This window comes from Octopus bimaculoides, chromosome 23 (assembly GCF_046866305.1).
Source record: "Octopus bimaculoides isolate indiv1 chromosome 23, ASM4686630v1, whole genome shotgun sequence".
NCBI classification, from domain to species: domain Eukaryota; kingdom Metazoa; phylum Mollusca; class Cephalopoda; order Octopoda; family Octopodidae; genus Octopus; species Octopus bimaculoides.
In genome coordinates this window covers 25,277,164-25,291,942 of record NC_142950.1, presented here as the reverse complement: position 1 = coordinate 25,291,942, position 14,779 = coordinate 25,277,164, and the positions used below count along the sequence as shown (strand labels likewise).

General features: G+C 36.6%; 1 protein-coding gene across 3 annotated transcripts in view; it reads left to right on the top strand.

Moving 5' to 3' along the window:
- Positions 1–14,779, top strand: part of LOC106876510 (vacuolar protein sorting-associated protein 11 homolog) — a 55,809-nt gene that overhangs the window by 7,344 nt on the left and 33,686 nt on the right. For 2 of the 3 annotated variants that reach the window (XM_089340579.1, XM_089340578.1), the window contains exons 2-8: positions 3,737–3,811; positions 7,423–7,596; positions 8,525–8,575; positions 9,634–9,699; positions 10,025–10,122; positions 11,612–11,753; positions 13,951–14,040. In XM_089340579.1, coding sequence (XP_089196705.1) covers positions 3,737–3,811; positions 7,423–7,596; positions 8,525–8,575; positions 9,634–9,699; positions 10,025–10,122; positions 11,612–11,753; positions 13,951–14,040 — 696 coding nt within the window. Of the gene's footprint in view, positions 1–3,709; positions 3,812–7,422; positions 7,597–8,524; positions 8,576–9,633; positions 9,700–10,024; positions 10,123–11,611; positions 11,754–13,950; positions 14,041–14,779 lie in introns of those variants that run through there. The other variant, XM_089340577.1, reaches the window with a different exon arrangement.

The following is a 14,779-nucleotide window of genomic DNA, read 5'->3' as shown; positions in this document are numbered from 1 at the left end:
GGATTTCAGGTATCTTCATGTGTTCTAAGTGAACTTTTAATTACAGAAAATGTAAGATATTGAGACAGTTACTGTCCAGCATCACCACCAAATCTGCTAAATTTCATAATACATTTTGTATTACTCATTATTTCAGAAATCCCTTCACTTATTCTTTGTGAAATGTATTTAATTCATATCAGGTAACTGCATGACTATGAACAAGCTGCTCTCTTGATAATTAATCTTATACTGAAGTATAAAGAACATCCACTGGTTATTTTTGGCTGCTATCTAATTGACTAGTGTGTGGAGGCGCAATGGCCCAGTGGTTAGGGCAGCGGACTCGTGGTCATAGGATCGCGGTTTCGATTCCCAGACCGGGTGTTGTGAGTGTTTATTGAGCGAAAACACCTAAAGCTCCACGAGGCTCCGGCAGGGGATGGTGGTGAACCCTGCTGTACTCTTCCACCACAACTTTCTCTCACTCTCTCTTCCTGTTTCTGTTGTACCTGTAATTCAAAGGGGCCAGCCTTGTCACACTGTGTCACGCTGAATATTCCCCAAGAACTACGTTAAGGGTACACGTGTCTGTGGAGTGCTCAGCCACTTGCACGTTAATTTCACGAGCAGGCTGTTCCGTTGATCGGATCAACTGGAACCCTCGACGTTGTAAGCGACGAAGTGCCAACACACAATTGACTAGTGTGCTTGTGTCATCAAAACCAGTGGTTATTTCATTCTCTGATTCCTTTGTTTCAGTTTCAAATGCTTTGGGTAAATTTTGCTTATCTTAAAATTTCAAATTTTACTTGATTCTTTTATTTTCTAGGTATATATGCATTAAGACCATCTATGCTTCATCAGTCTGTAAAACTGCCAAAGTTATGGTGATAAGAATCAAGGCAATAATTTTTATTTATTATTTATCAAAATTCCATTATCCATTAACAAAAAGAATTTCCTCCCTTAGCTACTGTGATACACAATTCTGGTGCTGATAGTTGACACATAATCAATGAATGACCATAAGGTGGAATTCTGCGTTAAACACCCTGAACTTTTTTTTTTATTTTTTGGAATTTTCAGAACATTTTTGCAAATTTGTGTTCTACACACAGGAATTCATACGATTATGCTAAAAAAAAAAATTTTTTTTGGTGTGTGTGATTTAAGGGTGATTAAGCTGTTGTTTTTAGCACATCTCACAATCACCTGATAACTTCCTTGTTTCTTTGACACTCTCACATGTATTGATATTTTTCAATATTTTTCTCCCCATAAACACATTTAACACTAAGCATTCAGATTACTCTATCAAAAGTAACGTTTATTCATATTGCTTTGAATTCATCATGCATTATTATCTTGTAGCTTCAAGTTTTCAATGATGTAATTGCTTATTTTTAGAATGACATTGTAGGATAGGTGTGAGAGGCCAGATCTGGCCACTTTGAACATAAAATAGATAGAATATTTTGGCTGGATATGGCTTGTTTAAATGCTGAGGGATTAATGGAATAATGGTGCACCCAGTGATGGAACTTTTAGGATTTATGGGGAGGAGATTTTTTTTTTTTTCATAATTGCATGAATTCCCATTTGTAGAACACAAATTCACGAAAACTTTCTGAAAATTTCCAAAAATAAAAAACTTATGAGGGGTTATATGAGGTGCTTAAACCAGAATTCTGCTAATCATAACATACAAGCACACATCAAATGCAGGTATAGCCAGCCACGTTTGACAAGTTTGTTTTGCAGGTTCAATCTCACTGCTGTACAGCATACCTTGGGCAAGTGTCTTTGAGTGTGACTTCAGGTTGACCAAAGCCTAGTGAATGGAATTTAGAAGATGGAAACAGTGGAAGCACTTCATGTATACACACACACACACACACACACACACACACACACACACACACACACACACACACACACACACACACACACACACACACACACACACACACACACGTGTGTGAATTTGTTGTACCTGTATTTGTGTTTACCACTATGTCAAGATATGTTCCTTTATATCAAGAGGGTAACTTAGCCATTTGAGAAATAAAGGTTGTTAAAATAAGTACCATACTGAAATGTATCCTGGGGTAGAATATAATTGATTAGAGCCCTTAAAGGTAGTGCTCCAGCAAGGCCACAATCCAATGATTAAAACCTGTAAAAGAATAAGGCGGTGAGCTAGCAGAAACGTTTGCACGCCGGGCGAAATGCTTCGCTGTATTTCGTCTGCCGCTACGTCCTGAGTTCAAATTCCGCCGAGGTCGACTTTGCCTTTCATCCTTTCGGGGTTGATAAATTAAGTATCAGTAACGCACTGGGGTCGATGTAGTTGACTTAATCCGTTTGTCTGTCTTTGTTTGTCCCCTCTGTGTGTAGCCCCTTGTGGGCAGTAAAGAAATAAAGAAATAAGAATAAGCACATTTTCCCCTTTTTTTTCTCCTCTTGAAAGAATGGTGGAGGTTGTCCTTGTGTATATTTCAATCTTTTTTCTATTATTTCTTTGCTTATCCACAGTGAGTTAATTCTAAAGAACTCTATTTTATGGAGCTCTCAGTGACTTGGTCGGCATTTTGCTAACTAGCAATACTGAGTTCAAATTGTACTATGGGTGTGGATTGAAGAGGGATAGCCTACGTTGTTGTTGTTCTTTAGCCCAAGGTTATCCTCATTGAGCCGACCTATGATTAGAGATGTTCAAGCATCCATGTTCTCCTCCCATTTAAAAAAAATTTTTTCAGGGGTATAATGTATTCAGAGTATATATATATATATATATATATATATATTCAGTGTGTGTGTGTGTATATATATATATATATATATATTTAGAGTGTGTATGTATATATATATATATATATATATATATATATGGGAGAACTTATGAAAAAAACAACAGACGAGGACAGGTGGTGTAAACAACAAAAGGATGTATTAGTTTAACACTCGGGAATAGAGAAAGTCTTTAACGTTTCAAGCTACACTCTTCAACAGAAGGAATAAGGAGAAGAACACGGAGAAAAAAAACACGGAGAAAAAAATTGGGAGAAAAAAAACATGGAGAAAAAAATTTGAATGTTATGGTCAGCGATCTATCATAGCAGTCAAATCTTCCTTTATTGTGTCCATAGGATAGAGCACATCAAATAATGTAGTCCTAGATACTCATAACAAAGATAGGATCATCATGGGTAGAATTTGGGACTAAACAACAACATTTTCTCCTTTCCCATTCTTATGTCTTTTAATATTCAGATTTTTCTGTCAAAACAGTTTTCAAATTATAAACCAAACAAGCAGTTTTCATTATTTCTTGACAACATAATACCGTCACTTGTATTATGAATATCTTTAGATGCAGTTACCATGGGGCTCTGTTGTTGTATGCCATCCAGCAACTTCCATTCTGTACAATCAGCAAAGCTACCATACACAGGATTTTCTACATTAATCCAGTAATCCTGTACTTTAATTATATAAGGGTCAAAAGACAAAGTCAACCTTGGTGAGATTTGAATTCAGACTGTAAAAGGCTGTGACTAAATACTGCAAAGTTTTGTGTCTTCTGTTTACCAATCTACTGGATTATGAATTAAGGAGACCATATTCTACTGATAAATTAGTATGTGCATGGAAATATTTCATATTTCACATAAACTAACAAACTTTTCTTTACTAAATTCCTGTTACTGCTTACTGAATTATCACAATGTCTTTGTTATCTGTCTATTTTCAGTGGCGGCGATTTAATTTCTTTGAAAAAGAAAGCACTTACTACCCAGATACCAATGAAATATTTGACAAATTAAAGGTGAGAGGCTTATAAATTCCACCCTCTTTTTGTTTTTTTTGCTACTTTATTTTGATCAAGTGGAGGCACACTGGCCCAGTGGTTAGGGCAGCGGACTCGCGGTCATAGGATTGCGGTTTCGATTCCCAGACAGGGCGTTGTGAGTGTTTATTGAGCCAAAAACACCTAAAGCTTCACGAGGCTCTGGCAGGGGATGGTGGCAAACCCTGCTGTACTCTTTCACGACAACTTTCTCTCACTCTTACTTCCTGTTTCTGTTGTGCCTGTATTTCAAAGGGTCAGCCTTGTCACACTCTGTGTCACGCTGAATATCCCCTGAACTACGTTAAGGGTACACGTGTCTGTGGAGTGCTCAGCCACTTGCACATTAATTTCACTAGCAGGCTGTTCCGTTGATCGGATCAACTAGAACCCTCGACGTCGTAAACGACGGAGTGCCAACAACAACAACAACAACAACAAATTTTGATCAAGAATCACGGAGAAGAAAATCAAAGAATTCCACATTATAGTATATTGCTATTTGAAATACAGTATTTTATACTCTCATAGGAGCCTATATGTGCATGCATATATTATTGCTTGAAAATTTAGTAACTAGTGGAACACATGAATATTTCAAGGAATTAATGGTAAACTTATTGGGTTATTTCTGAAAACTTTATCCAAAAGACCTGATAGGTTATGTACTAGGCTTACAAAGAATAAGTCCTGGGGTCAGTTTGTTCAGCTCAAGGTGGTGCTCCAGCATGGCCAAAATCAAATGACTGAAATAAGTAAAAGAATATATATATACCAATCCACCACAGCAGAATTGATACTAGCGTTGGTGCCACATAAAAAGCACTCAGTACAGTCTGTGGAATGGTTGGTGTTAGGAAAGCCATGCATGCAGCCATGGAAAACCATGCCAGAACAGACAATGGAACCTGGTGTGGCACCTGGCCTTACCAGCTCCAGTCAAACCTTCCAACCCATACCAGTTTGGAAAACAGACATTAAATGAGGATAAAAACTAGGATCCACATTCTGACTGAAATATTCTTTTGGTGGATATCTTCAGAATTTAGAGGTTAGTTGATTGTAGCTTACAACAAACGCACCTTCTTACACCCATTTGCTTAATGCTAGTTCTCATATGAACTTTAGAAAAACATAGTTTAGTAAAGAAATTTAAGGGTGAAAAACAGAATACTTAGAAATTAAAATAATTGGTATTGCTGAAACTTGGTGACTTCTAGTTATTAACCTCATTTTCTTCTTTCTTTTTGTTTTTGTTTGTATCTTTGTTTGCATATCTTTTTAACTATTAACCTCATTTTTAGAGCTGAAAAATTGTTACATCCAGCAGTAAAGTGCCTAATGGATTAGTGTCTTTGGGCCATCTAAAACCTTGTGAGTAGATTTGATAGACAGAAGCTGCAAGAAGCTCAACATATATATATATATATATATATATAATTATGTGTATTTTTTCTATCTTAATGAATAAAAATTCTTCTGATAGAATAAATGGGTTAATAGACACCAATGTAGCAAAGGACACAAAATAACTGTGGTTTAGTTCCTGTTTTTTAGGCAGGAACTCCTTGAAATTTTGGGTATTTGAGTATATTTAAGAATTTAAGGAATGGAGAAAACGCAACATGCGTTTTCTCCATTCCTTAAATTCTTATATATATATATATATATATATATATATACATATACATACTTTATTTAAAAGCAGCAGAAATATAACAAAAAAACCGTTACTCTGAATTTCACGTTCCCATTCATCGGACAGTTTTGTTAGATATATATATATATATAGATGTATATATATATATATATATATATATATATATATATATACACTCTTTTTTATTCTCTTCTACTTGTTTCAGTCATTTGACTGCGGCCATGCTGGAGCACCACCTTTAGTCGAGCAACTCGACCCCAGGACTTATTCTTTGTAAGCCTAGTACTTATTCTATCGGCCTCTTTTGCCGAACCGCTAAGTTACGGAGACGTAAACACACCAGCATCGGTTGTCAAGTGACAGTGGTGGGGGGGACAAACACAGACACACAAACATACATAAATATATATATATACATATATACGACGGGCTTCTTTCAGTTTCCGTCTACCAAATCCACTCACAAGGCCTTGGTCGGTGCGAGGCTATAGTAGAAGACACTTGCCCAAGGTGCCACGCAGTGGGACTGAACCTGGAACCATGTGGTTCATAAGCAAGCTACTTACCACACAGCCACTCCTATATAATATTTGTGTGTCTTTGTGTTTGTTCCCATAACTTAGCAATTGAATAAGTACTAGGCTTTAAAAAAAATAAGTACTGGAGTCGATTCGTTTGACCAAAATTCTTCAAAGCAGTGCCCCAGCATGGTCACAGTCTAGTGGCTGAAACAAGTAAAAATAATAAATGAGTGAATATTAGACTGTTTGACACAGTGTTGTAATATTTTTTTTTTTTATTTTCATCTATAGAAAATATGTAGTTAATTATCTGAAAAATAAAGTGGAATTTGTTGATGAAGTTTGGATAATTCTAAAAATTTGACAGGTCCAGATGAGGAATCACTTGAAGGAGTATGTTCCCAGGCCATCATCTCTTTGATTTCATTTCTGTCTGAAGATAGAGACTTCTACAATAATTCAACTTTCTAGGTGACATTTAGACTTACTAACATCTATATCATAGTGGCTTATGTGTCACCAGCTTGCTATATTGTAAATTAATATTGGTTTCATATTTTAGCAGAAGACCAGGAATTGATAAACTGGTACTTATTTTATCAACCCCAAAAGGATGAAAGGCAAAGTTGACCTCAGCGGAATTTGAAATCAGAACGTAAAGACAGACAAAATGTTGCTACGCATTTGGCCTGGCATGCTAATGATTCAGCCAGCTTACCGCCTTATTGTAAATCAATATCTCTCTTTTACTTGTTTCAGTCATTTGACTGTGGCCATGCTGGAGCACCGCCTTTAGTCGAGTAAATTGACTCCAGGACTTATTTTTTCTAAGCCTAGTACTTATTTTATCAGTCTCTTTTGCCGAACCGCTAAGTTACGGGGACGTAAACACACCACCATTGGTTGTCAAGCGATGTTGGGGGGACAAACAGACATACAAACATATACACACACATACATATATATACATATATACGACGGCCTTCTTTCAGTTTCCGTCTACCAAATCCACTCACAAGGCTTTGGTCGGCCCGAGGCTATAGTAGAAGACACTTGCCTAATGTGCCACGCAGTGGGACTGAACCTGGAACCATGTGGTTCGTAAGCAAACTACTTACCACACAGCCACTCCTATATATGAAATCTTTCATATTAAGGATGATGGATGAGCAGAATCTCTAGGACCTTTATTCCAAAATGCACTGTTGTATATACTTGTGAATCTTTGTTCTAAGTTCAAATCTCACAAAGGTCAACATTACCTGTCATTCGTCCAGGATTCATAAAATAAAGTACCAGTTAAATACTGGCCTTCCTCTAAATACTGTGACCTTGTAACTAAGAAAACAATATTTAAAGTTCTTTTTAAATTAACATATTGTGTTCTCTTTACCTTCTTGTTTTAAAAGGATATTAATATATCTGCTTGTGCCAGTGGTCGAGGACAAATCATAATTGGTGACCACAATGGATTCCTGCATTTTATCAACCGTAAAATGGAAATCACTGAATTTGAAGCTTACAAGATCCGTGTGTCACACTTGTTTCAGATGAAGCAACACAATCTTTTAATTTCCATTGGAGTAAGTTCCCAATTTGCCTGTTTCAAACCAAATCAATAATAATTATATTGACGAGTAAGATGTGTGTTTGTATTTTTTTAGCAAATTTATCTTGGTACAGGTAGATTTCAGAGAAAAAGTAAGAGTTGGTCACCTGTGACTCATACACTGTTCACTTTCCAGGCATTTGTACAATACTGCACATGCTTTATGTGCACTTTTGACAAGTTGTAGTGCACCTGTGCACTGTATACAATAATTTCATTATTATTATTATTATTAAAGTGAAGCAGCCATGAACTTAATCCCTGTCATAGGGCCAGCTTAAGACCCATGGAGGCCCTAAGCACTTGAAAGATTTTGATAGTCCCATATATATGTAATTCAAAATATAAACAATGATAAACCATAACACAAATTTTTATTTTTCAAAATGAAACAAAACTAACAGGAGGCATATGGCTAAATGGTTAGGATATTGCACTCTTGATTGTAAAATCGTGGTTTCCATTCCTGGACTGGGACAATATGTTGTGTTCTGGAGCAAAACACTTCATTACCAGTTGCTCTGGTTCACTCAGTTGGTGAAAATGAGTAATGCTGCAACAGACCAGCAGACATGTGATGATCAAAGATACTCCAGCTATGACCATCCTGTCTTTCTCTCAGGCATTGTATATCTAGGATTACACTGTCCATTTTTGTTGTTCTTTTCTCAGGCATTACATATTTAGCACTACGTTTCCCAAGTTATCTCCCTTCTTTTAGGCATTGTGTATCTAGGAGCACAGTGTTATCCAATGTCTCCTCACTTTTTCAAAACAGCAGGCTTTAATTTGAAGGGGATTGAACTGATTATTTGTTGGCTTATGGAAAATTAAATAAATGTGGTAGGTTTGTCTCCAAGGAATTTGTGAATGTCTTATATAAACCCCTTTTATATTTTCAGGAAGATGAACAAGGGGTCAATCCTCTTATTAAAGTATGGAATCTCGATAAAGTAAGTGCGAAAAGAAATCCTTTTTATTCTTTTATATATTTCAGCCTTGAGACTGCAGCCATGCTGAGGCACTTATTTAATGAATAGTATTGTGTGGTAAGAAGCCTGCTTCCCAACTACATGATTCTGAGTTCAATCCCACTGCATGGCATCTTGGGCAAGTGGCTTCTACTATAGCCTTGGGCTAACCAAAGCTTGTGAGTGGATTTAGTAGGCAGAAACTGAAAGCACGCGTTTGAGATATAAATTTATTTCTGTTCTTACAATACATCTCAACACTTCTAAAAAAGAACAAACTTTGTTTGTTTACTTTCATCGTAAAGTTGAATATAAAATATATGTATTTATAAACATACATAAACAAGGAGGTGTTGGGGTGGGTGGGGGGGCTAAAAAGTTCCTGGCTTTCGGTAAAAGAAAATATACGAGGATCAGTTAATTATGATTTTATTCAACATATTCCCCTCTCAGATTCACACTTATTGCAGCAGTCTTTCAGTTTTGAAAAAATAAAGTATGGTGATATACAGAATTTCATCTGGGGTATAATGTCTGAAAAGTTGTGTGTGTGTGTGTGTGTGTGTGTGTGTATCATGTTATAATTGCTTTCCAGTGACTAAAAGAAAAAAATTTGAGTCAAGAAATGACTACAAAATAAATAGCTTTCTTTATTTATGAGTGAAAGTAGAAAGTGATTCTACTGACACCTGGCAGTAAGTAAGCACTGCCAAATGTTTAGTCTAGAACAGTGTTCTGCAACCTTCTTTCACTTGTGGTACATTTATATTCTTTTCAAAATTTGGCTGCACACCTGAACTAAAGATATAGCTAATTGTATAGGGGAAAAAATTATATTCAGGTTACACTGCAGCACAGCAGTTGTAGGGCACTGGTCTAGGACAACCCATATGTCATAGTTTCTTTTGCCATTTTCTCACCCACTTTGTCATGAAGGTGCTCCAAAAAGATCAAGAACACTTCCCTGTCCTCTTCTGAATAAGTAATAAAAAAAAATCATTTTTTAATTTAACTCAATAAACATTTTTGTCTTTCTTTAGATGGATCGAGGTATTCCATTATGTACAAGAATTGCTCGAGCTATTCCTGGAAATAAACCTTCACATGTAAGTCACTTTGTTATAATTTCTGATGTTCCTTTTATTTAGAATTTTTTAATGTTATTTTGAAAAACAATTATAATATAATGCTTTTTCTTTTATTATTATTATTATTATTGGACAAATGTCTTAACTATAACCTCAGATTTACATAGGCCGTGTGAGTGAATTTGGTAGCTGAAAATTGAAATTGTATAGAAGCCTGTCATGTGTACATGAGTTTATGCACGCATCTGCTCTATTATTGAATCATGTAGCATGTATTTCCTAAGTATATACTTTCTCAATATCTATTAAAAATTGGTTAACTTATAGATTTTATGAATTTCAGGTAACCTGTTTGACAGTCCATGAAAACCTCAACTGGATGGCCATTGGATTTGAATGTGGCAGTGTGGTTCTTTATAAAGGAGATGTCACACGTGATCGGTTTGTAAAAAAAGTTCTAGAATTATTAATTGTAGAGTCACTAACTATTGTTTGTTTCTTTTATGGTTATGTATAGTTAGTATTATATATGTATTGTAATAGAGAAAAGTCTCTGTCCTTAGACCTTTCAACCTGATAAAGTTGAAAGGGTTAAGGTCTTTCTGCCAGCAGTACCCACATCAACTTTTTCAAGTTCTCACCTGTGCTGATGCCACATAAAAAGCACCCAGTCCATTTTGCGAGGTTGTTAGTGTTAAGAAGGGCATTCAGCCATAAAAACCATGCTGAAACACACACAGTAGCCTGAGCTGGCAGAAACGTTAGCACGCCGGGCGAAATGCTTATCGTTATTTTGTTTGCTGCTATGTTCTGGGTTTAAATTCCGCCATGGTCGACTTTGCCTTTCGTCCTTTCGGGGTTGATTAAATAAGTACCAGTTACGCACTGGGGTCGATATAATTGACTTAATCCGTTTGTCTGTCCTTGATTGTCCCCTGTGTGTAGCCCCTTGTGGGTAGTAAAGAAATAACACACACAGTAGCCTGGTATAGTCGTCTATCTGGCTGGCTCCTGTCAAACCTTCCAACCCATGCCAGCATGGAAGCCAGATGTTAAACAATGATGGTGTGAATGTAGAGGGAGGTGCTGTCCACAAGTGAGTGTATTAAAAGATAGGTGACAGTGGTAAAGATGGCAAGAGTGGATTGGACCCCTATAAATATAAGTTTGTAAATCAGAGAAGGGCAGTTGAAATCAACTAATCCCCCTCCCCTTAAAATTGCTGGCCTTGTGCCACAAACTCATTTTTGAGTTTGAATCCGGCCATGGTGGAGCTTTGTCTTTCATTCCTCTAGGATCAATAAAATAAAGTGCCAGTCAAGTACTGGAATTGATTTAATCAATTAACTTCTTCCCTCAAGCTTCTATCCTTGTGTCTATGTTAATAATTATTATTTGGTATTTCTTGGCACCTGTGCCCAGCGTCGCCTTTCTGGCACTTGTGCCCGTAGCATGTGTAAGGATTTTTGAGCGAGATCCTTGCCAGTGCCCCTGGACTGGCTCTTGTGCGGGTGGCACATAAAATACACTATTTCGAGCGTGACCGTTGCCAGTACCGCCTGACTGGCCTTCGTGCCGGTGGCACGTAAAAGCACCCACTACACTCTCTGAGTGGTTGGCGTTAGGAAGGGCATCCAGCTGTAGAAACTCTGCCAGATCAGATTGGAGCCTGGTGTTGCCATCCGGTTTCACCAGTCCTCAGTCAAATCGTCCAACCCATGCTAGCATGGAAACCGGACGTCAAACGACGATGGTGATGATGATGATGGGTTCAAATCTCACTTAAATCAACTTTGCCTGTCATCTTTTCAAGCTTGATAAAATAAAAATACCAGTCAAGTACTGGGACTGATATAAATGACTGACTTCATCCTCATAAATTCAGGCCATTACGTGTTGTTAAGTCACTCGTTTCCTTTGACATTTTCAGGCACAGCAAGTTTCGTGTTGTTTATGAAAACCAACGACCAATCACAGGACTAGGTTTTCGTATATCAGGAAAGAACATAATTTTGTTTGTGGTCACTGAAACCAGTGTCGTATCCATAAGCATCACCAGTAAGGATCAGAGGGTAAGTTCTGTTGTTGTTGTTTAATCCCAGGTCTGCTCTGTTTGAGTGAACCTATTATGGAAAGTATTCCAACCATGACCATCTTGTCTTTTTTTAAGTTTTATGTGCCTCAGATTATATTGACCAATATGTTAACCAATATGTGCTTGAGAAGACACATCAGGCTAGGTAAAAGTCATCCATATCTACAGGCACATCCTCTACATCCCTCTCTCAGTCGAGAGATCCCTGTCTTGTCAAGCAATGATGGGGGCAAACACATATGCAGACATGTATATATGTATATATATATATATATATATATATATATATATATATATATATATATATATATATATATATATATATATACACACACACACACACAGTGGACATCTTTCAGTTTCCATCTACCAAATCCACTCATAAGCCTTTGGTCAGCTCAAGGCTATAGTAAAAGACACTTCCCCAAGATGTCACACAGTGGGACTGAACCCAGAACCATGTGACTGGGAAGCAAACTTCTTAATGCCCAGCCATGTCTGTGCCTATCTCTGTAATTAATTTGGTAAAAAAATTTGCTATATTGTTTTCTTATATTTTTTATACATTTTTGTTATTTTATTTTTATCTAGTTACCTCATTTAAATCAAAATGGTGAATTCTTTAATTTATTATATAGTACTTAATCAATATCAAGGTGTTTATGTGTAGAAAATTTTTTCTGTAACAATGGCAGCACATAAGGCAGTGGGCAAAATGCTTAGCAGTATTTCGTCTGCCACTACGTTCTGAGTTCAAATTCCACCAAGGTCGACTTTGCCATTCATCCTTTCGGGGTCGATTAAATAAGTATCAGTTACGCACTGGGGTCGATATAATCGACTTAATCCGTTTGTCTGCCCTTGTTTGTCTCCTCTATGTTTAGCCCCTTGTGGGCAATAAAGAAATAAGAAACATTAGCACGCCGGGAGAAATGCTTAATGGTATTTCATCTGTCTTTACATTCTGAGTTCAAATTCTGTCCAGGTCGTCTTTGCCTTTCATCCTTTTGGGGTTGATAAATTAAGTGCCAGTTACATACTGGGGGTCGATCTAATCGACTGGCCTCCTCCCCAAAAATTTCAAGCCTTGTACCTAGAGTAGAAAAGAGCAATGGCAACACATATCTTTACTGTGATGTTGACCTTTTACTAACCAAATCAATGTAATTTTGTCCATTTCCTGCTTTCCATACATTATATATATAAAGAGTGAATTTTGTGTGTATGTTTAGAGTTGGTGTAACTGTGGTGTTCTGGTGATCTGATGAGCAAGCCTTTTTTATTTGCATTAATTTGTGAATATACAATTGTATTGTGTGATGCTGAGCATACATATTACACATGATTTCCTGTTTACTCAAATTAATATTATGTGAACAAGGTTGTGAAACAGCTGTAACCCTATAGAAGTTGTATGGTTAGATATATTCACCTCCTGACTAGGTTTTTATATACTCCTCACGGAATAATTTTATCACTCAGATTTTCTAGATTTTCAGTTACATGAACACTTTACATTACACTACTTTGTAATTACTATGTGAACTGATAACCAGTTCCATAAGAGGAGCTTATTATTATAGCCATATGATTCTCTGAATCCATGTTTTATACTACTCTCTGTTGTATTTATATATTTTGTTTGTTTCTGCACTGGCACCTCCAAGATTGAGTGGTCTCAATGATAATGATATGAAACCACTATGATATTTTGGGTCGTTGACTGACAAAGAAAACTCAGCTGCGAATATTCCGTGTATCATGTCTTTGTCTATATTTCCCTGTCCATTAAGTCTTTGTCTAGTTTCCCATTTGCTCTGCTTTTGTCTAACTTTTTCTCCTTGTGTTCTGTCTGTTCAACCCTTGATACACACACACACACACACATACATATGATTTCATTTTCTGGTTTTTCAACCTTCCACCTTTTATATATATACACACACACACATTTCCATCTTGCCTTTTCTCACTTTTTCTGTCATTTCATTTTTAGTTCATTATGCCATGGGGGCAGTGCCTGATGATTGTGCTAGGACACCAAACATGTTAAAAAAACAGCTAGGCATGTTCTCATCACATGAAACTAATAGTAGCACATAAAAACATATATTGTGTCCACTAAATAATTATATATACATATGTGTTGTATAATTGTTTCTTTTTCTTTCTAGATAATTCTTGACCAATTTGGCTGTAAAGCTCGGTGTTCTGTTATGAGTGGTGTGACACAGGACAATCAGCTTGTGCTTGGAAGATCCGATGTACGTTTTTTTTTTTTTTTTATAGTTTCCTTTGTGTTTTTGTGCTTATGTGTAGATTGTATGTTTGTGCAGAGACACAGTAATATATTTAACAAAACCGGGGAGCTTCTCTCATCAGTTGCCTATTGGATACCATCATTTTGATGCCATGTGTGTGAATGAATAAATAATTAATTTTTAGGCTACTTACTTTTATCTGAGGGTCTATGAATATCATGTGCACCAACCACTGGCTGACTAAACTACAATGTATATTTGTTTATTTGTTTCAGTCATTTGACTGCGGTCATGCTGGAGCACCGCCTTGAATTTTTAGTCAAATGAATCAACCCCAGTACTTATTATTTTTTAAGCCTGATACTTATTCTATTGGTCTCTTCTGCCGAACTAAGTTACAGGGACATAAACACACCAACACTGGTTGTCAAGCAGTGGTGGGGACCAAACACAAAGACATACACTCACACACACACACACACACACATATCTTATATATATAAAATTGAAGATTTCTCTGTGTGTGTACAAAAATTTAATGTACTTCAATAATTTCTACATCTTTCATCCAATTTCTTTAGAATTTTATACACAGCTGCTTCATATCCCAGTCCCAAATATAGGCTACTTAGATTTTTTAAAAATCGATATTGGGGCCTCTAGAGTGTACCTAACTAGGTAAATTTTTACAAGTACACTCCCATGCTTTTTACCAGAAAAAACACACCCCACGATTTTCCGT